The sequence below is a fragment of the Oncorhynchus mykiss genome, chromosome 2, assembly GCF_013265735.2.
Source record: "Oncorhynchus mykiss isolate Arlee chromosome 2, USDA_OmykA_1.1, whole genome shotgun sequence".
NCBI classification, from domain to species: Eukaryota; Metazoa; Chordata; class Actinopteri; order Salmoniformes; family Salmonidae; genus Oncorhynchus; species Oncorhynchus mykiss.
The window spans coordinates 38,711,724-38,734,907 of NC_048566.1; the positions used below are offsets into that span (position 1 = coordinate 38,711,724).

Consider the following 23,184-nt stretch of genomic DNA (forward strand, 5'->3'; position numbering starts at 1 on the left):
TGACATGAACCAATGAATGACAACTGGCGAGCCTCTTTGCTTGTATGCTGCACAAACGAGAGGAGTCCAGCTGCGACATCATCTCTTGGAGCAGTCATCCCTCAGGGTCTCTGTGCTGCCACCTATTGATTTGTCATCTCAGTGACACGCCTCTCAGGAAAGGTGGGGGTTTCGAAAGGTTCCACTCAATTATCGGACTTTACATTTTTTATTTTTTTTAATGTATCACTCAATGTGAACTGTCTTTGAACATTACCTACCAGTAGCCATGTATGTATTGTTATCTTTTTCGTAAATGTAAATGCTAGCTAACATTAGCTACCTTAACTTGTAAAAAAAAATGCATTCATTTGAAAATGTATTTTTTATTCTTGAATATTTGAAATTATAATAATAATTGTAATATCAAGTCATGGCAGTTCTAGTAGTTATGGAGTTACAAGCGTTTCTCCTTATATGGTTGCTCCTCACCAATAGTTCGCTAGTATCACAACAACATTAGGACTTTTTATGAACTGTACATTAACATGTTATAGACTTTTAGCTAATACACCGGACCATTCACAAATACATACCTCCCCTCTTTAAGCCTCAAAGCAGAGAAGGAGTAGAGTGAGCGCACAGTTTCCACTAGTTACCACAGTCATAAAGTAAAAATGGTCTATGTTATAAACATTTATGAAAACAGAAATGTGCTTTTTGGTCAAATTTAAGGTTAGGGTTAGCATTGTGGTTAAAGTTAGGGTTCAGAGTGCATGCTTGTCTGACTACTCTAGACCAATGCAATCTATCAGATTCTCATCAATGCTGTGAATTTCCAGCATTCAAGTGCTGTGAATTTCATGTCTGCCTTTTGCAATTGAGAATCACTCTCTGATGGATTGCTTTGGTCTGGAGTAATATTGGCCTCCCGTGTGGCACAGGAGTCTAGGGCACTGTATTGCAGTGCTAGAGGTGTTGCTACAGACCCTGGTTTGTTCCCAGACTGTGTCACAACCAGCCGTGATCGGGAGTCTAAAAAGATGTGTCTTGTGCCCTCAGACCCTCAAAAAGCTCTACATCTGCACCACCGTGAGCATCTTGGTATGGCACCACTTGGTATGGCAACTACTTGGCATTCAACCGTAAGGCACTATAGAGGATAGTGCATACAGCCAAGCTCCCTGCCACCCAGGATCTCTATATCAGGCGCTGTCAGTGGAAGGTCCAAAACCATCCAAGCAACAGACTGTTCTCTCTGCTACTGCACGGCAACCGGTACCAATTCACCAAGTCTGGAACCAACAGGACCCTGAACAGCTTCTACCCACAAGTCATAAGACTTCTAAACAAGACTGCTAAATAGCTAATCAAATGGCTACCTAGACTACTCGCGTTTACCCTTTTTTTGCACTAACTCTCTTGCACTGACTATGCACAGGCACAGACTCACAAATACTTTCACTGACAACTTTCACTGACAACTTTCACTGACAACCCAACACACACATACACACACTACAAACGCACATAACATGCACACACATGCATACTGATGCCACACACACACTCACACACACCAAATAAGCTGCTGCTAGTCACTTTACTCCTACCTATACGTACAGTAGATACAGTGCATTCGGAAAGTAGTCAGACCCCTTGACTTTTCCACATTTTGTTATGTTACTGCCTTATTCTAAAATTGATTCAATTGTTTTTTTCCCTCATCAATCTACACACAAAAGCCTAATGACAAAGCAAAAACAGGTTTTTGAAATGTTTGCAAAAAATGTAAAATAAATATAACATTTACGTAAACATTCAGACCCTTTACTCAGTACTTTGTTGAAGCACCTTTGGCAGCGATTACAACCTTGAGTCTTCTTGGGTATGACGCTACAAGCTTTGCACACCTGTATTTGGGGAGTTTCTCACAATCTTCTCTGCAGATTCTCTCAAGCTCTTTCAGGTTGGATGGGGAGCGTCGCTGCACAGCAATTTTCGGGTCTCTCCAGAGATGTTCGATCGGGTTCAAGCCTGGGCTATGGCTGGGCAACTCAAGGACATTCAGAGACTTGTGCCGAAGCCACTCCTGCATTGTCTTGGCTGTGTCCTGTTGGAATGGTGAAAAACCTTCGCCCCAGTCTGAGGTCCTGAGCGTTCCGGAGTAGGTTTTCCTCAAGGATCTCTCTGTACTTTGCTCTGTTCGTCTTTCCCTCGATCCTGACTAGTCTCCCAGTCCCTGTTGCTGAAAAACATCCCCACAGCATGATGCTGCCACCAATATGCCTCACCGTAGGGATGGTGCCATGTTTCCTCCAGACGTGACGCTTGACATTCAGGCCAAAGAGTTCAATCTTGGATTCATTAGAGCAGAGAATCTTGTTTCTCATGGTCTGGAGGTCCTTTCGGTGCCTTTTGGCAAACTCCAAACAGGCTGTCATGAGCCTTTTACTAAGTAGTGGCTTCCGTCTGGCCACTCTGCAATAAAGGCCTGATTGGTGGAGTGCTGCAGAGATGGTTGTCTTTCTGGAAGGTTCTCCCATCTCCACAGAGGAACTCTGGAGTTCTGTCAGAGTGACCATCTGGTTCTTGGTCACCTCCCTGACCAAGGCCCTTCTCCTCCGATGTCTCAGTTTGGCAGGGCGGCCAGCTCTAGGAAAAGTCTTGGTGTTTCCAAACGTCTTCCATTTAAGAATGATGGAGGCCACTGTGTTCTTAGGGACCTTCAACGCTGCAGAAATGTTTTGGTACCCTTCCCCAGGTCTGTGCCTCAACACAATCCTGTCTCGGAGCTCTACGGACAATTCTTTTGACATCATGGCTTGGTTTTTGCTCTGACATGCACTGTCAACTGTGGAACCTTATATAGACAAGTGTGTGCCTTTCCAAATCATGTCCAATCAATTTAATGTACCACAAGTTAAATTAACTCCAATCAAGTTGTAGAGACATCTCAAGGATGATCAATGGAAACAGGATGCACTGACCTCCATTTCATGTTTCATAGCAAAGGGTCTGAATACTTGTAAATAAGGTATTTCAGATTTGTATTTTTAAATATGGGGTATTATGGGGTATTGTGTGTAGATTGATGAAGACAAAAAGTAATTTAATCAATTTTAGAATAAGTCTGTAATGTAACAAAATGTGGAAAAAGGGAAGGCGTCTGAATACTTTTTGAACCCACTGTATACTGAAACTATGGTGAAACTATAAAGAAATGACAAGTAAGTTACATAATAGTTACTTAAGTACAGTGCCGAAATAACTTGGTGATGCACGGAAAGTAATAGGAAACAACAGCGAAACAAGACAGCAACAACAAGGTAACTACCCAACTATAACCAAAGACACAAAAGGTACGTTTTGAGGTTAGACCACATACAGTACATGTATGATGTTGTTTCTCAAACAATTCTGTTAAATAAACAGTCTTTCTACAAAAGTTCCAAGTACATTCTTAATAAGTATAAACAGTGCTGCTGAGAAGAGGGAAAATGGCCTTAAATACTTACTATATAACTTTTGCTAAGTTCTTCAGTAAAGAATAATTGTTTCTACATAACAACCAGAGAAATGTATATACAGTTGAAGTCGGATGTTTACATACACCTTAGCCAAATACATTTAAACTCCATTTTCACAATTCCTGACCTTTAATCCTAGTAAAAATTCCCTGTTTAGGTCAGTTAGGATCTCCACTTTATTTTAAGAATGTGAAATGTCAGAATAATAGTAGAGAGAAGGATTTATTTCAGCTTTAATTTCTTTCATCACATTCCAAGTGGGTCAGAAGTTTACATACACTCAATTAGAATTTGGTATCATTGCCTTTAAATTGCTTAACTTGGGTCAAACGTTTTGGATAGCTTTCCACAAGCTTCCCACATTAAGTTGGGTGAATTTTGGCCATTCCTCCTGACAGAGCTGGTGTAACTGAGTCAGGTTTGTAGGCCTCCTAGCTCGCACACGCTTTTTCAGTTCTGCCCACACATTTTCTATAGGATTGAGGTCAGGGCTTTGTGATGGCCACTCCAATACCTTGACTTTGTTGCCATTATGCTTGGGGTCATTGTCCATTTGGAAGATCCATTTGCGACCAAGCTGATGTCTTGAGATGTTGCTTCAATATATCCACATAGTTTTCCTCACTCATGATGACATCTATTTTGTGAAGTGCACCAGTCCCTCCTGCAGCAAAGCACCCCCACAACATGATGCTACCACCCCCGTGCTTCACGGTTGGGATGGTGTTCTTCGGCTTGCAAGCCTTCCCTTTTTTCCTCCAAACATAACGATGGTCATTATGGCCAAACACTTATATTTTTCTTTCATCAGACCAGAGGACATTTCTCCAAAAAGTACGATCTTTGTACCCATGTGCAGTTGCAAACCGTAGGGTGGCTTTTTTATCGCGGTTTTGGAGCAGTGGCTTCCTCCTTTGCTCAGCGGCCTTTCAGGTTATGTCGATATAGGACTCATTTTACTGTACCTGTTTCCTCCAGCATCTTCACAAGGTCCTTTGCTGTTGTTCTCGGGTTGATTTGCACTTTTCGCACCAAAGTACATTCATCTCTAGGAGACAGAACGCGTCTCCTTTCTGAGCGGTAATGACAGCTGCGTGGTCCCATGGTGTTTATACTTGCCTACTATTGTTTGTACAGATGAACGTGGTACCTTCAGGCGTTTGGAAATCGCTCCCAAGGATGAACCAGACTTGTGGAGGTCTACAATTTTTTTTCTGAGGTCTTGGCTGATTTCTTTTGATTTTCCCATGATGTCATGCAAAGAGGCACTGAGTTTAAAGGTAGGCCTTGAAATACATCCACAGGTACACCTCCAATTGACTCAAATTATGTCATTTAGCCTATATGAAGCTTCTAAATCCATGACATAATTTTTTTGAATTTTCCAAGCTGTTTAAAGGCACAGTCAACTTAGTGTATGTAAACTTCTGACCCACTGGAATTGTGATACAGTGAAATTATAAGTGAAATAACCTGTCTGTAAACAATTGTTGGAAAACATACTTGTGTCATGCACAAAGTAGACGTCCTAACCGACTTGCCAAAACTATAGTTTGTTAACAAGAAATTTGTGGAGTGGGTGAAAAACGTGTTTTAATGACTCCAACCTAAGTGTATGTAAAATTCCGACTTCAACTGTAACTTTACATCAGTATTTAGCAGCTAAATAGTAACTATTAACAGGTTATTACCTCGTTTTTACCTGGTCGTTGCAGTCTTATTTTGCTGTTGTTTCATATTACTTTCCAGATGTTACCCTGTTGTTTTAGCACTCTGAACTAAAGTGCTACCACCCTGGTACCTACCAAACAAATTGATTAACCTGAAATGCACAGACAAACTGGCCACATCCACACACTTGCCTAACCTCTCCTTACCCTTGAAGTAACAAATCACACACATACAATACACATTTGTTTTTGACTCAAGCCAGCCTTAATGCTACTCCCTTAGCCTTACACATATTCATAGGCGGCATGTCCAATAAGCTAAGCTTCCCTTAAGTAAATTGAATGGAACTTGCCAAAATGATATAGTCCTGTCTATACACAAAAAAATAAAATCCTTCAAAACACTACCCTATAGAGCATGATTTAGCCACAGAGGATTATTATCTTGTTTTATTTTTAAATAGCGGTGGATTGTTTTAAATTACCAGCACATACAGCCGGGAAGCTCGCAATATAGGAAGCGTGCAGTTTGGGCAAGCATGCAGCAAATATCAGAGCTGATTGTTGACATATCCCCGGTGAGTGCGCATATTCACTGTCTTTATCATTGGGTGAGTCAGTGGCAAGTTATTTTACAAGTTACATAGCCTACAATGTTTCCCCTTTTCATAGGCCTCAATTAGATGGTTGCATTCAAGACAATATTGCTTTTATTGATCTCAGTTTGTCATTTTCAGCAAATCAGAATACCCTGTCATTTTGTGGTATTAAAGATTAGGCTCACGTCTCCAGTCATGGCAAGTAAAGTGTTGTACAATTGCATGAAATGTGTTTATAAAACTACATTTTTCTTGTGTCCTGCTAAAGAATGTTCCTCTAGCTGAAAAAAATAGCTTCCCCCAAACTTGAAACCCACATGCAGCCTATTGACATACTCAAAAAACACACACAAACGATAGCTTTGGCTTGATATTTCCTTGCAAGGTAGGCCTAAGGAGTGCATCAACCCAGCATGAGACAATGTAAAGGGTGACATCTAGTGGGAAAAACTCTTCTGTACCATAGAGTATATCAATTATAGTTAACTAGAGCCTACACTCCACGAGGGCAGATACTTATCACTGTATAAAAACATTTACACTGTAGGTTAAGCCTATATCATCACTGGGGGGGGGGGGGGGGGGGGGTTGTAGCTGGTCCAATTAGAGGCCTTATTTCTTTCAATTATTATATATTTTTATTCTGCACCCTCAGCACCTATAGGTATAACATGTCCATAATTTTGGTGAATTTATTTACAAATCAGACTTTACGGTGAAAGCATAAGGGCAGGGTTAGTTTCAGTTTCAGAAATTCAAGAATTGAATTTGACTTCTCGGCTAGGACTGAGAAAATGTGGCTCTACAGTAACGTAGGCTGTAATTTGGGAGGACTTTAACAAGTTGGGGCGGTGGCCACACAGGAATAAAGGAAGGACACTTTTGAGCACGAGAGAGGGAGGTGCTACGTTTGCGAAGTCATAACCATAGCGTACATCAGAAATGCAAAATGTATGGTCAAGGTGAAAATGGAGCACCACGAAGAGGGAAACTAGTTGAAAGTTAAGGTAAATTCTAAACGCCATTGTCAGTGTTGTGTATTTGTACAAAGCTAATGATTTACTATGTTAGTTTCACTGAAACGTCATATGACTCTGATTTACGTGTCACCTGTACTTGTATTCCACTGTCATGAGAAAAACACAGCGCCAGGCTCTCCTGTACAAACGAATACACTAATCCGTTGTCTGCCTCTGCATTGTCGGCCTTTGTAATGTAACGTAGTTTTTGTATATGCTATTTTATTATTTACATGGGTAAATAATGTTATATTGGTTCGGGATTCATCTAGTTATTTACTTTCATGATTCGTCCAGGGTGCTTCAGGCTATGGTAATGTTGAATAACATTTGGGAAGTTTACAATAGGTTTACCAGTTTAATTGTGTAGTTTCTGTGATACATTGCAATAAACTAAAAACGGTTTGCAATTGCTGTAGACCTATGACACTTTAGCCTAATGTGAATACAAAGATATTAGGCCTGAAAAAGTAAAACACATGTAATGCAGTACAGTCAATATGTCAAGTTGTCAACTGAATTATTTGCATATTACTCTAACATAATACAGTATGTCGGCCAAACTACACTAAACAAAAATATAAAGTGTTGGTTTCATGAGCTGAAATTAAAGATCCCAGAAATGTTTTATATGCACTAAAAGCTTATTTCGCTCAAATTTGGACACATTGTTTACTTCCCTGTTAGTGGGCGGCAGGTAGCCTAGCGGTTAAGAGTTGCTGGTTCAAATCCCTAAACCAACTAGGTGAAAAATTTGTCGACTTGAGCAGGGCGCTTAACGATAATATTGTATGTAAAAGTGTTAGTGAGCATTTCTCCTTTGCCAAGATAATCCATCCACCTGACATGTGTGGCATATCAAGAAGCTGATTAAGCAGCACGAGCATGACACAGGTGCACCTTGTGCTGGGAACAATAAAAAGACACTAAAATGTGCAACACAATGCCACAGATGTCTCAAGTTTTGAGGCAGTGTGCAACTGGCATGCTGACAGCAGGAATGTCCATCAGAGCTGAATTGAATGTTAATTTCTCTACTACAATGTCGCTTTACAGAATTTGGCAGTAGTTCCAACCGGCCTCACAACCGCAAACCACGTGTAACCACACCAGCCAATGACCTCCACATCTGGTTTCTTCACCTGTGGGATCGTCTGAGACCAGCCAGCTGATGAAACTGGGTTTGCACAACCGTAGAATTTCTGCACAAACTGTCAGAAATCGTCTCAGGGAAGCTCATCTGCATGTTCGTCGTCCTCAACAGGGTTTTGACCTGACTGCAGTTCGGCATCGTAACCGACTTTAGTGGGCAAATGCTAACTTTCGATTGCCGCTGGCACGCTGGAGAAGTGTGCTCTTCATGGATGGATCCCGGTATCAACTGTACCGGTAGATGGCAGACGTGTGGGCGATTTACTGATGTCAACGTTGTGAACAGAGTGCCCCATTGTGCCGGTGGAGTTATGACATGGGCAGGCATAAGCTACAGACAACAAATACAATTGCATTTTATCGATGGCAATTTGAATGCACTGATATACAGTGATTCCACTCGGCTCTCTCATACCGTCCCTGGAGGGGGTGCGTCACCTGAGTGGGTTGATTCACTGATGTGGTCATCCTGTCTGGGTTGGCGCCCAGACAGGATATCCCTCTAGTGGTGTGGGGACTGTGCTTTGGCAAAGTGGGTGGGGTTATATCCTTCCTGTTTGGCCCTGTCCGGGGGTGTCCTCTGATGGGGACACAGTGTCTCCTGACCCCTCCTGTCTCAGCCTCCAGTATTTATGCTGCAGTAATTTATGTGTAGGGGGGCTAGGGTCAGTTTGTTCAATCTGGAGTACTTCTGTCCTTTTCGGTGTCCTGTGTGAATTTAAGTGTGCTCTCTCTAATTCTCTCTTTCTCTCTTTCTCTCTCTCGGAGGACCTGAGCCCTAGGACCATGCCTCAGGACTACCTGACATGATGACTCCTTGCTGTCCACCTGGCCGTGCTGCTGCTCCAGTTTCAACTGTTCTGCCTTATTATTATTCGACCATGCTGGTCATTTATGAACATTTGAACATCTTGGCCATGTTCTGTTATAATCTCCACCCGGCACAGCCAGAAGAGGACTGGACCCACATAGGACTGGACCCACATAGCCTGGTTCCTCTCTAGGTTTCTTCCTAGGTTTTGGCCTTTCTAGGGTGTTTTTCCTAGCCACCATGCTTCTACACCTGCATTGCTTGCTGTTTGGGGTTTTAGGCTGGGTTTCTGTACAGCACTTTGAGATATCAGCTGATGTACGAAGGGCTATATAAATTAATTTGATTTGATTTGATGAGATCCTGATGCCCATTGTCGTGCTATTCATCCGCCGCCATCACCTCATGTTGCAGCATGATAATGCACAGCCCCATGTTGCAAGGATCTGTACACAATTCCCGGAAGCTGAAATTGTCCCAGTTCTTTCATGGCCTGCATACTCACCAGACATGTCACCCATTGAACATGTTTGGAATGCTCTGGATCGACGCATACAACAGTGTGCTCCAGTTCCCGCCAATATCCAGCAACTTCGCACAGCCATTGAAGAGGAGTGGGACAACATTCCACAGGCCACAATCAACTGCCTGATCAACTCTATGCGAAGGAGATCTGTCGCGCGGCATGATGCGAATGGTGGTCACACCAGATACTGACTGGTTTTCAGATTATCGCCCCTACCTTTTTTTTTTTGGGGGGGGGGGGTATTTGTGACCAGCAGATGCATATCTATATTCCCAGTCTTGTGAAATCCATAGATTAGGGCCTAATTCATTTATTTCAATTGACTGATTTCCTTATGTGAACTGTAACTCAGTAAGATATTAGAAATTGTGGCATTTTATACAGTGCCGTGAAAAAGTATTTGCCCCATTTCTGATTTTCTCTATTTTTGATGTTGATGCAAAACCTAATATTAGATAAAGGGAACCTGAGTTTACAAATATGGATACTTTTTTTTTAAATAACAAAGTTATGTAACACCCAATTCCGTTGTGTGAATAAGTAACTGCCCCCTTACATTCAATAACTGGTTGTGCCACCTTTAGCTGCAATGACTGCAACCAAATGCTTCCTGTAGTTGTTGATCAGTCTCTCACGTCGCTGTGGAGGAATTTTGTCCCACTCTTGCCTGCAGAACTGCTTTAACTCAGCGACACTTCTGGGTTTTCAAGCATAAACTGCTCGTTTCAAGTCCAGCCACAACATCTCAATTGGGATTAGGTCTGGATTTTGACTAGGCCGTTTCAAAACTTGAAATTCGTTGCTTTTTAGCCATTTTCATGTAGACCTGATTGTGGATTTTGGATCATTGTCTTGCTGCATGACCCGGCTGCGCTTCAGCTTCAGCTCACAGACGTATGACCTGACATTCTCTGATACTGAGCAGAATTCATTTTTTCCTTCTATTAAGGCAAGTCTTCCAGGTCTTCGGGCAGCAAAGCATCCCCAAACCATCACACTACCACCACCATGCTTGACCGTTGGTATGAGGTTCTTACTGTGGAATGCAGTGTTTGGCTTTCGCCAGGCATAATGGGAGAACTGCTATCTATAAAGTTGACTCAGGTTTGCCGAAAAGCACCTGGATGATCATCAAAACGAATGTTCTTTGGACTATTTTTGTTCAGTATATTTGCATAACATTGTCTTTGAATTTAACTAAAGTCTCTCTCTGTTCAATCCAGGCAACCGTATCAACATGAAAAATAGGCCGTAACCCTTCCAAGCTGAACAGCTGCTCAGGAAAGCCCAGACTGACAGTAGTAGAAGATGGACCAGGCCTTTCCCAGTCTCCAGACCTCAGCCACTGAGCTCCAACTCAGGGTGGACTTCTTCAGAAAGTTGGGCTACTCCCCCATGGAGGTTCGGGCCGCCCTGCTGAAGCTAGGCCTGAGTACAGACACCAACTCTGTACTGGGGGAGTTGGTCCGTAGTGGAGCCAGCACTGGTACTTCTAACTCCACCATTCCTGAGAGTGTTGAAGATACTACTGGCCCCAAAAGCCACACAGGCTCCAGCATGGCCTTCTCTAGGACCCATGGCTCCCCAGGAGACAGACCAGTCTCATTACTGGAAGACAGGATGGACACAGACAGTGGACTGAAACCTATCGTCATTGACGGCAGCAATGTGGCCATGAGGTGAGCGAGTCGAGAAGAGAGGAAGGGATTATTCTTGTTATGTTTGTAAGAGCTAGCATTCGATTGAAGTGTTTCAATGAGTTCAGCTGTGTGCATGCGCACCTGTATGTCATGTTCCTGACAGTCCTGCCCTGTAAGGGTTAAGGTGTTATTGTGGTTGAGAAATTAGATGAAGCGGATGTACTGTATTATGTTCTCCTCATGTGGTTTGTTGAAAATGACAGCCAGCTATGCAAAAATACCTGTAAACTACAGGTGTACAACTACCCATTATCAGCTGTTGAACTATGACCCTGCAACACAAGAACCACGAGCTCTTCTCATACACCTTAATAATTTTGTCAGCTAGGTTTGAAGAGGTAGTATCCATGCCTGTGCATGGCTTTGCTAAGGTTAATGCTGCGCTATATGCAAATCTCCTACGCAAGTCTCTGCCTTGCACTGGCTCCCAGTGATAGCTATGTGTCAAGGCGGTGTTTATATTGTCAGGATAGAGTTCATATTGAACAGGCCAGACAACATTGTCACTCAGTTTTATTATGTCTTCTTAGTTCAAGTGTTTGCAATTACAACCATTTTTAACTGTCGTCTCCTTATTACATGGATGGAGCCAAGCCAACATTTTAGAACTTCCATTATTACAGTTTTATTACCTAGCTATTTGAGTATACAGTGTATGTTTGGACTCGATTCAATTCATAAACCAATAAGGAAACACAATCCACGTGTATGTTCAAAGGAATGTCAGATTCACAAGTGGCAGCAGGTAGCCTAACAGTTAAAACCATTGGGCCAGTAAACGAAAGATTGCTGGTTCAAATCCCCAAGCCGACTGGGTGAAAAATCTGTTGATGTACCCTTGAGCAAGGCACTTGACCCTAATTTATCTGGATAAGAGTGTCTGCTAAATGACAAAAAAAAATGTAGGGTGTCCAATCAAAAATATATTTTTTACCAATGGGTGAAATAATACGTTAATTAGACACTCCTATAAGAAAACCAATGGTCAAAACCCCATGTATCTATAATAATCCGTTCAGTTTATTGCCCTTGTAGGATGGCCAAGATTAGGGTTGCTAAATCAATGGAAGTCAGATAACATTTTTTTTTAAATATTTTGTTTTGAAAAAGGATTCAAAAATCTGGAAAATAGCATTGCGTCAGTTAGGCTGATCCAGCTGTGCGAAAATTGAGGCAAACTGACCGGCTCAACTTTGAACTCGTCTTCTCGAATCCGGAGGACATAAAACAGTAGAGGTAAGATAGATATCAATTTTGAGACATGACATGTTGTATTTTAGTTTACACTTTTCATATTAATGCGAAATTCCTGTTACTTTTCGAAGATTTCACAACAACAAAACGTTTTGTGAAATGTCAACAGCACCGAGTGTATGCCTACCGCAAGCTTTTTTATTTTCAAAGCCTTTTACATTTGAATTCCGCTCGTGTCATGCTAATTTAGCTTTTTGCGACCCACAGAAACAACTTTGCAGAAGAACACTACATGTAAAATCCAAAACAGTTGCAGCAAGGAGCGTCAACGCTCTGTCAAAAGAGCTCAGTGCTTATTATTGGATATATTAGGATACGAAATTGGACTTTTTGGATATAATGTTAATGATGTGAGAGAAAGACCCAACTGAATGATTTAGAACATGAAGAATCATATTTGTCTTGGTAAAATTAATTTTAGAATATAAGGTAGTGAAATTTCATCACCAAAGCTCGTTTTCACCCACTCACCCTACCATGTAATGTTTTTATGTTTTGCCAAAGTGTTTTTTTGTTTTATCTATATTTTATATGTATTATTCAAAGGTCTCTTTGCAAGTGTTATTTAGCACTGATATACACTACCGGAGTCACATAGAAATGACCTTGTTCTTGAAAGAAAAGCACATTTTGTCCATTAAAATAACATAAAATTGATCAGAAATGTAGTGTATACATTGTTAATGTTGTAAATGACTATTGTAGCTGGGAACGGCTATTTCTTTTTTTAATGGATTATCTACATAGTCGTACAGAGGCCCATTATCAGAAACCATCACCCCTGTGTTCGAATGGCACGTTCCAATGGATCGCCAGCATCCCGGAGTCGCCTCTTCACTGTTGACGTTGAAACTGGTGTTTTGCGGGTACTATTTAATGAAGCTGCCAGTTGGGGACTTGAGAGGCGTCTGTTTCTCAAACTACACACTCTAATGTACTTGTCCTCTTGCTCAGTTGTGCACCGAGGCCTCCCACTCCTCTTTCTATTATTTTTAGGGCCAGTTTGCGCTGTTCTGTGAAGGGAGTAGAACAACATTGTACGAGATCTTCAGTTTCTTGGCATTCGTGCATGGAATAGCCTTCATTTCTCAGAACAAGAAAAGACTGACAAGTTTCAGAAGAAATAATAGGTCAACAAATGCTGATGCTCCAGATACTCAACTAGTCTAAAGGAGGCCAGTTTTATTGCTTCTTTAATCAGGACAGCAGTTTTCAGCTGTGCTAACAATCGCAAAATTGTTTTCTAATGATCAATTGTCTTTTTAAAATTATGAACTTGGATTAGCTAACACAATGTGCCATTGGAACACAGGAGTGATGGTTGCTGATAAAGGGCCTCTATAGATACCATTAAAAATCAACTATGTCCAGCTACAATAGTCATTTACAACATTAACAATGTCTGCATACCTGTGTTCCTGTATTTTTTTTAAACTATGCAAATCTTGTCATTCGCTTGCATTGCCACCGAAGCGAATGCATTGTAGACAGAGGAGAAATTATTTGGTCAGATTAAATTTGCTCTACCTTTTTTTTATTTATTTTACCTTTATTTAACTAGGCAAGTCAGTTAAGAACAAATTCTTATTTACAATGACGGCCTAGGAACAGTGGGTTAACTGCCTGTTCAGGGGCCTTGTCAGCTCGGACCTTGTCAGCTCGGGGGTTTGAACTTGCAACCTTCCGGTTACTAGTCCAACAGCTCTAACCACTAGGCTACCCTGCCGCCCCAACAATTAACAATGAAACAATCAGAGAACGACATAAAACTGCACCTTCACCTCTCTCCTTCCTTTTAAATCTCTTCACTAGAAATGTTTGTTGATTCATAGAAAGTAGTGACATATTTACTTATCCCATTTCCTGCTCTCTTGTCTCCCTTCCAGTCATGGTAACAAGGAAGTGTTCTCCTGTAAGGGAATTGAGTTGGCAGTGATCTATTTCCTGGATAGAGGTCACTCAACCGTCATTGTGTTTGTGCCCTCCTGGCGCAAGGAGCAGCCCAGGCCTGATGTCCCCATCACAGGTGAGATTCACAAATACAGTGCATTCAGAAAGTATTAAGACCCCTTGACTTTTCCACATTACAGCCTTATTCTAAAATGTATTAAATAAATTAAAATCCTCAATTTAGACACAATACCCAATTTTTTTGCAAAGTATTAAAAAAAATACATTTACATAAGTATTCAGGCCCTTTACTATGAGACACGGAATTGAGCTCAGGTGCATCCTGGTTCCATTGATCAACCCTGAGATGTTTCTACAACTTGATTGGAGTCAAGTTGTGGTATAGCCCAGACTTGAACCCGATCAAACATCTCTGGAGAGACCTGAAAATAGCTGTGCAGCGACGCTCCCCGTCCAACTTGACAGAGCTTGAGAGGATCTGCAGAGAAGAATAGGAGAAACTCCCCAAATACAGGTGTGCCAAGCTTGTAGCGTCATACCCAAGAAGACTCGAGACTGTAATCGCTGACAAAGGTACTTCTGTAACGGTATTCGTCGTCTGAAGACGAGGAAGAGGAATCATCGGACCAAAGCGCAGCGTGGTAAGTGTTCATGCTTTTTATTGGAACTGAACACTAAAACAAAAATAACAACGAGAATAACCGAAACAGTCCTGTAAGGTGCAAAACACTAAACAGAAATTAACTACCCACAAAAACCATGTGCTAAAAAGCTACCTAAGTATGGTTCCCAATCAGAGACAACAATAGATAGCTGTCCCTGATTGAGAACCATACCCAGCCAAAACAAAGAAATACAAAAAACATAGAAAAAGAACATAGAATGCCCACCCAAATCACACCCTGACCAAACCAAAATAGAGACATAAAAAGCTCTAAGGTCAGGGCGTGACAACTTCAATAAAGTACTGAGTAAAGGGTCTGAATACTTATTTCAGAAATTATACATTTCAGAAATTTCTCAACTTGTTTTTTCTTTTTCATTATGTTGTATTGTGTGTAGATTGATGAGGAGAGAAAAAAACAAACAATTTAATGCACTTTAGAAAAGGCTGTAACGTGGAAAAAGTCAAGGGGCTTGAATATGCACTATAGTTCGAATGAGACTAGTCTCTGTTTCTGAATATGAATACTTTAATACCAGGGGATTTTGAAAACACAAACTATGTTCATGTACAACAAGAAACAATGCTTTTACGGACAGTTTCCGGGATTGATCTCTCTCTTTTTAGTCCAGGATTAGGTTTGTCTATGGAAATTCATTTTGGGAGGTCAGCGATACATAAAAATACTAGACACAGAAAATCAATACAATAGAATAAAATACAATACAGTATTCATTGTGACTATTTCTTTAAAATAATGCAATACATTGCCTTATCTTGTTTATATGCATGGGGTTTGGTAAGTACACTCACTGCACCTACAATATGTTTCCAGTTATATGATGTGTCTGTAATATGAGACTGAGGCAAAAGGCATTGGGAAACTCCACCAGAGGGTAGTATTGGACAAATGCTGAAATCAAGAAATATTGTCTGACCTCATAGATGGCTTTCTGAAAAAATTCTAAATAAATGTTCCCAATTGTCATTGCTTCAACCCACATCATGTTGTCGAACACAGCAGTGACTCTTGTCCATGTACCTGAAGGCTATCTGTTAGGAGGTGTTTGTCGGACCACTATTTGTAGCTGACACATCATCACCTGGTGCCCACTGCTTGCATGGTTCAGTGGCGTTGTCTGAGGTGGAGCAAGCAAGCCAAAAGTTTAATTTTCAGTCCCAGTAACCAGGAAGTAAAAATAACCACAACAGTCAATCCTACCAGGGAATTGGGAAATCCCCACCAGGAAATGCAACTGTTTTTCTCACACACTCAGGTTACTGTCTGAAACTGAGACTTTTACTGTTTCTAATCAAGCAGAGCGTTATGGTTTACATGTCAAGTGATTGTTGTTACCTGAACAATCAAAGCATTTTTGACACAGACAGTTGACATTTGTGAGTGCATTTCAGGCTTTAGTCAATAGTAGTCTCTAAAAACCTCAAGGAAATTGGTCAATATGGAGCTCTGTCTCACACTTATTTAAGTCAGCGTCCATATTCAAGTGTATCATTAGGAGCGCTGGTCTAGGAAAAAATACATTACTTTTAGGTCATATTGAATAAGATTACATGGACAGGAGGGACCAGATCCACGATCACTACTCCTACTTTGAGACACCATATGAATATGGCCCCAGATCTTTCCAAAGTTGGCTTACTGAACATTGTTGCCTTTAGCTTGTCCATTTTGTTTATTTAAACAATTTCCATTGTCCGTTTTCACACTGTGCACACAGGTGCATTTATTTAACATTCATTTTGGATGTATTTGTCAATGCTTTAATTTAGTCTGCTGGGAGGTTTCCATGTTATGTGATATTTGGGTTGTGAAATTTGAACAGCTTATGTAATAATTAAACTGTCATGTAATATTTGTTTTAAACGATTGATGGTTTTGTGCTCTGTGTTTTGTCTCAGGGATCCACAGTTGATGGATTTGTGTTTTGCGTGTCCCCTGTTTGATTTGGCACACTATGCCATATTTGATTGAAGCAATGTTATGCGACCCTTTCTTATCATAGTGTCACCTGGCTTGTTCCTCATGCAAAGGTATAGAATACGTTGTTTTGAAATATTAGTCATGTTAATGTGTACTAAGAAGACAAGGTAAGGCAGTGGAATAATTTGTGTCAAACAGAATTCCAATATGATGAAAGACCAAACATAATGCAAACCATCTCTTCTTCTTACATCGCCAGCAACAGCTGTCCATGTAATCTTATTCATTATTATCTATACGGCAAAACTGATCCGAAATCAGCACTCCTACTCTGAGAAGCTTTATGAATAAAGGCACATGACTGGGACATAATAAAACACTTGGTGAAACATCTGCACATTTATTTCCAGACCAACACATTCTAATGGAGCTAGAGAAGAAGAAGATAGTTGTCTTCACGCCCTCGAGACGTGTCGGTGGTAAACGGGTGGTCTGCTACGACGACCGTTTTATTGTGAAGCTGGCCTACGAGTCGGACGGCGTGATCGTGTCTAACGACACCTATAGGGACCTCCAGGGAGAGCGTCCGGAGTGGAAGCGCTGTATCGAGGAGAAGCTGCTTATGTACTCTTTCGTCAATGACAAGTGAGTGCTGGATGTATTTGTTTTTTAAATGGGGGGGATGACAGTGACAGGCATGCATTAAGGGGAGATTGATAGAGAGAAGATACAATGGTGAAGAGGCCAGTGGGGCCGGAATTCAATCCCACGCAGGCAGGGGAATCATACATGTTGTATGGGGGGGTTTCAGCAGGTAACATCTGTCATAAATACTGATTTTTGGACAGAAACATGAGAAATGGAGAGATGTATAAAAACTGGTTTTTAACTCTCTGAAAAAAACATGTATTAATCATGCATTGATGTCAAGGGTAGATATGTAGAACAATTTGAGTCATGTACATAGTTCTCTTGTCATGTCTCTATTTTAGTTTGGTCAGGGCGTGAGTTGGGGTGGGCATTCTATGTTTGTTCTGTGTGTTATAGTTCTATGTGTTTGGCCTGGTATGGTTCCCAATCAGAGGCAGCTGTCAATCGTTGTCTCTGATTGAGAACCATACTTAGGTAGGCTGTTCCCACCTGGTGTTTGTGGGTAGTTGTTTTCTGTGTCTGTGTTTTCACCTTACAGAACTGTTTAGATTTTCATTTCTTTCCCTCACTTTGTTATTTTGTATTTTCTCGTGTTCTGATATAATAAATTAACATGGACACTTACAACGCTGCATTTTGGTCCGATCCTTCCTACTCATCATCAGACAAAGAAGAAGTTTGTTACATCTCTAGTCAGGATTCAGCCCAGAAATAGCGAGCAACGTGGTTCCAAAAAGCAGATTTCACCTTTTAGAGCAGATACTGTAGTAGTGTAATATGCTGTAATGCCATGGTCACCAACTGGTTGATCTCCAAGGCATTCCTAGACGATTGCCAAACATTTCTGTAAAAAAAACTCAATGACAAAGCCTTGCGTTCCTATTTTTATATTATTAGTCTCGCGCTGTTGGCGGCAGGTGCACCCGATTCAGCTGCCCTGCATGCCAGGTAGGTGAAGTGTTCCATTTTTAAACCATTTCATGTGTCTGAAGGTACAAACTCTGCCTTCCCGGCGGGCCTAGAGAGTAAATCAAGTGCACTATAGGCCTACCAATCAATTCATGTTTAAGTTCTTACTCAGCACTGTCAACACTTTTTTTTCAAATAATTTATTCAACACTTTTATAAGCCAGAAAATGCACATTCATACTACTTCCACTTGCGCTACAACCAGCACTGCAGCTGTAATGAATGAGTAGAAAGGTGTATCGATAGGCTTGCATGGTTATTATTAGCAGCTTGGGTATTTTTTAATATAGAGGAATATTTCACTTTCTCCGTTGAAAGTGTCGTAGAAATATTGGTCCAATAATATTTCTCAGATCCCAGAGCTTGTGAATTCAAAGTAGACTTTATTACAAAGTAAAAAGCCGTGCTGGTTCATGGATCAACTGTTTTTCCCAGCCTTAGCACACTCATTTTATACAGTTTCATCCTTACATTACATACATAGAGAGGAGTGACTGTAAATTATGAACTTGTTTTGGCTTTGCGCCACAATTGTTTCCAACCCTAAGTTCTTTCTTTGAAGCAGACTTTATCCCGCCTCTACAAATCATTTAACACTCTACAAATCACTGAACCGATTATATTGGTGGCACAACTATGACAGTTTGGTTAAAAGGTAATAGGGGCCCCTGCCAGGCTGCAGTCACAAGTAGATTATATCAGCACCCTCCAGGCTATAGTCATAAGTACATTCACTATATTGATTCTGACACTTCTTATCCAGGCATGCTTCTAGATTACAATGTGTGTCTATTTATTTTGTATATTGGCTTTTCTTATGCTATACAGGTGTGGTTACAGGTTCCTTTGAAGCTTTTAGTGATTCTGTTTTATTACATTAATATTTCACAATAAATATGCCACTGAAAAATCACCATAAAAGGATTAACAACATGTATTTGTCCAGAGGCAGAAATAATGTGGTGCGACTCGAGTGTTCCTTTTTGGTCAGCGTAGAAAATGGAAAGAGGCGTTAAGAGGCGAACCTTCAGTCTGCTGCTCGCTCCCTCCACTGAGACTGACCATCAGATGCAGGCACCATCAGCCCAGTAAAATAAATTGTTATATAAATGTAGCTCACTCAGCTGTGCCTCACAGGTAATACAACATCTGGTCTATTACCGGTGTGATCGAATAGCCTACCTAAAGTGTATAAAAATGGTGCGAACAACAATACATTTGCAGGACAATTTCAAGCAAAGCCAATATGCAGTGATAAGGTATTGGGCCTATAGCCTAATGCATAAACCTAATTGTTACAGTACTGTTTTTAATAGGTTAATGTTGCATAGGCTTACATTTTTTTATGTAATCTTTTAAAACAAATCTGTGGTAGATCTCCGCTTGCATTTTGACTCAAAGTGATCTTGACTCAGAAAAGGTTGGTGACCACTCCTGTATGGTTAGAGGAGGATTCATGAGACCTGTGTTAATGTATTTATTTCAGATATGAAAAGCAAACATTCCCTCTGCCTGCACCGTGTCTTATTGTTCTAATCGATTAGATTCGATCCTCTATCACTTCTCTGCCTGTATTGTTTTCTGATCAATATTACCCATTTCCGGCCCAGATTCATGCCCCCAGATGACCCGCTTGGTCGTCATGGTCCCAGTCTGGAGAACTTCCTGAGGAAGAAGCCTCTACTACCAGAACAGAAACCCCAACTCTGTCCTTATGGTAGGATCTCAACCGTAGATATATATGTGTGAGATACCATAGGGTTCTAATTATATTGTCTGAACACTGATGCTTAGTTTAAAACCTGTCTTGTTGAAGCAGAAGACAAACACAAAGTACTAATCAGGTCTCCATTAGGCATAAATTATTTTATATCAGCACTTCTAATCTGAGACTCTTTGTGAAGAGTCAAGATACTTTCTCCTGTAGAATTGTATTATTTTAGATTTAGGTAGAAATACTGTAACTTTCATGTTTAGTAACTCATTTATGTTTTCTATTTCAGGTAAAAAGTGTACGTATGGCGTAAAGTGTAAGTTCTACCACCCTGAGCGCACTCACCAATCTCACTGCTCATTGGCTGATGAGCTCAGGGAGAAGGCAAGGCTCTCCTCAGTAAAAGAGGACCGGAATCACATGATGTCACACCTGAGGGGCCCCCAGGCCGGCCCGAGCCCCTATCCCACCTATTCTCTGGAGAATGACCTGGAGCACAGGCTGACGTTGGAGCATCGCGGTTCCCTGAGGGAGGGTCCCAATAGCCAGGTAACTGAGAACATGTTTCTGTCCTGGGATGGGCCACACTCCAGTAGGAACCAGCAGGCCCGCAGCCCCACAGCAGTAGGCCAAGGACAAATGGACTGGCCCAATATGCCCAGTATGTTCTCCCCCTACGCTACTACTGACCTCCCCTATGCCAGCATCTCCCATGAGTGCATGGACTCTGGTTTTGGCACCTATGAGAGCCAGTACTCGGATGTGTCCCAAGGCCACAGCAAGGCCTTCAGTCCCAGGCAGCAGCAGAAACAACAGGGTTCCAGACATCCAGGCATGCATCCAGAGAGGCTGGCCCAGGACAGCCTCCAGCCCTGCAGGTGTTGTTTCCATTTGGCTCCCTTCACAGGTCCCCAGCAGCAGCACCACAGCAACCCACACCTTGAGTCCCAATCCCAGCCAAGGTATGACACCTACTCGCCTCCTCTATTCCCACCCAACATGCACCACTACAGCCTCCCCTGCAACTTCCAGCAAGGCAGGGTGGGGGCACATAATTTCCACCCCCATCAGCACCCCCAGAAGTACTGGTCAGACCCCTTCCATGGCGGGGTCCCCCAGGCTAGGGCATTGTGTAGCCTCACCCCGAGCCCCCACCATCACCCCCCAACCCCGCATGGGGCCCCCCACTCATGCTCCTCTTACAGGAATCAGCAGGAACTCAACTCCTGGGCCCAGCCACCTCCACCTTCTGCCTTTGACACAGACAGAGAAGAGCTCCGTAAGAAACTGCAGGCCATCTTCAACCCCCACCAAGTAGATACGGTCATGGGGATGTTCCCTCACCTGATGGATGCCCAGAAGCTGGCTGCAGAGATCCTCAATTTCAAATCTGATGGGGGGGCCTTCTGATGCCTCTAAGCATCTTGTCTACGGGGTTAATTCAGGGTTGAGAAGCTTGCACAACTCTAACTTCCACATAAATCATTAATTGATTTCATTGGGATACTCTTGTTATTTTCCTTTGTAATTTACTGTAACTGATTGAAAGGGCAACGTTTTATTGTTGATGTTGTCCTTCCTTAGCAGTCATGTGCTTGCATAGCTTATGTTAAATCCATGACAGGTTGTGTGTGCACAGTTTGGGAGAAGTGTAGAGAATTGGGATGAATCCCCTGTCGTGTTTAACTGGATTATTTGAAATTTATTGAAAGTTGTATACATTTATAACAGTGTAGTCAAATCTTGCCTCTAGATTCAATACTACGGCAAAAGTGAATCTAGAGTGTTTGACTGTTGATGCATATTGTATCATCATTTGGGATATACCGTATGTGATCTCTCGTTCGTCTGAAATTCAGCTCTCATGTAATAAGAAATAATTGTCTCAAATAATGTCATTGTCTGAAATTACACCTTTTACTATTATGTTTTTTTATATTGTGGTTCTGATGGCCATAATGTATTTCCTGTCTCATAGACCAATATATTCCTTATTCGATCTCTTTATGCAGTGTGGAATACAATGGTATACATTTTTCCCGTGTATAAAGCTACGCCCAAAGAACCCCAAATACTATACAGTATCCTTCTAACCAAGATAATAAGTTGGAGAAGCTGCCAAAGAAACTGAATTAATGTTGGAACAGCACCTTGTCAATGACCCAAATATTGTAATTATCTCATAGACCAGAATGTGATGTTCTCAGCAAGATAATGTATAAAAATGTGTTATGTAATATGTACAGTATGTCCTGTGAAGGTCTCTTATATCACCAAATACTGGGTAAATCCAATAGATATTTTAAAGTAACTGTCCAGTGTTTCCAGATTTCTATGAAATATGACCTATAATGAATTACAATACAGTTTGAGTGATTTGAGTTTTCCTTCCAAAACGTTTTTAAGGATGTTAAAAAACAGCTTTTCTGTGTTGGAATGGTGTGGATGTACCCCAACAACAGAATGGTGTGGGCGTATACCGGTATAAAAAAATATTCATGCGAATAGACTGCTGATTGGCCAGCTCAAGCTCAATGACGATGACCTCATCCTCTATGTGGAAATAGCAAGCATTTTTTAAACTGTCTGTTTGAGTTTAAGGTTGTTGTTTTTTTGGTGTTTTCTCCAGTTTATGCTTTGACCACATATGAGTCAACAACATTTATTTGCCTGTGAGTTAACTTCTTATGGCTGGGGGCAGTATTGAGTAGCTTGGATGAATAAGGTGCCCAGAGTAAACTGCCTGCTACTCAGTCCCAGTTGCTAATATATGCTTATTATTAGTACGTTTCTAAAACTGTTTGAATGATGTCTGTGAGTATAACAGAACTCATATGGCAGGCAAAAACTTGAGAAAAAAATCCAACCAGGAAATGGGAATTCTGATGTTGGTCGTTTTTCAACTTATTCCCTATTGAAGATACAGTGGGATAGCATGTTGCACTTCCTAAGGCTTCCACTAGATGTCAACAGTCTTCAGAACCTTGTTTGATGCTGCTACTGTAAAGGAGGGGCTCATAAGGGCTCTTTGAGTCAGTGGTCTGGCAGAGTGCCACAAGCTCGTGACGCTCGTTCACGTGAGAGTTAGCTCGC

General features: G+C 41.4%; 1 protein-coding gene across 3 annotated transcripts; it reads left to right on the forward strand.

Moving 5' to 3' along the window:
- The first annotated feature begins 6,568 nt into the window (after window positions 1–6,568).
- Window positions 6,569–22,675, forward strand: LOC110489135 (endoribonuclease ZC3H12A). 3 transcript variants are annotated; one of them, XM_021561732.2, is made up of 6 exons: window positions 6,569–6,785; window positions 10,510–10,965; window positions 14,127–14,266; window positions 17,168–17,402; window positions 19,988–20,094; window positions 20,381–22,675. In XM_021561732.2, exons 2-6 carry the CDS (start codon window positions 10,595–10,597, stop codon window positions 21,499–21,501), a joined length of 1,974 nt encoding a protein of 657 aa, XP_021417407.2. In that variant the 5' UTR covers window positions 6,569–6,785; window positions 10,510–10,594; the 3' UTR covers window positions 21,502–22,675. The 3 variants fall into 3 exon arrangements, with proteins under 3 accessions (XP_021417407.2, XP_036803743.1, XP_036803735.1); XM_036947848.1 differs by lacking the exon at window positions 6,569–6,785 and adding an exon at window positions 9,548–10,390; XM_036947840.1 differs by lacking the exon at window positions 6,569–6,785 and adding an exon at window positions 9,548–10,308.
- The last annotated feature ends 509 nt before the right edge of the window (window positions 22,676–23,184 follow it).

What these genes read in the sequence shown, in the direction of transcription:
- LOC110489135 (XM_021561732.2), top strand. Translation starts at nt 10,595, where the DNA reads ATGGACCAGGCCTTTCCCAGTCTCCAGACCTCAGCCACTGAGCTCCAA. An exon ending in GGCAGCAATGTGGCCATGAG is followed by an intron (nt 10,966 to 14,126) that starts GTGAGCGAGTCG and finishes TCTCCCTTCCAG; the next exon opens with TCATGGTAACAAGGAAGTGT. An exon ending in TACTCTTTCGTCAATGACAA is followed by an intron (nt 17,403 to 19,987) that starts GTGAGTGCTGGA and finishes TTTCCGGCCCAG; the next exon opens with ATTCATGCCCCCAGATGACC.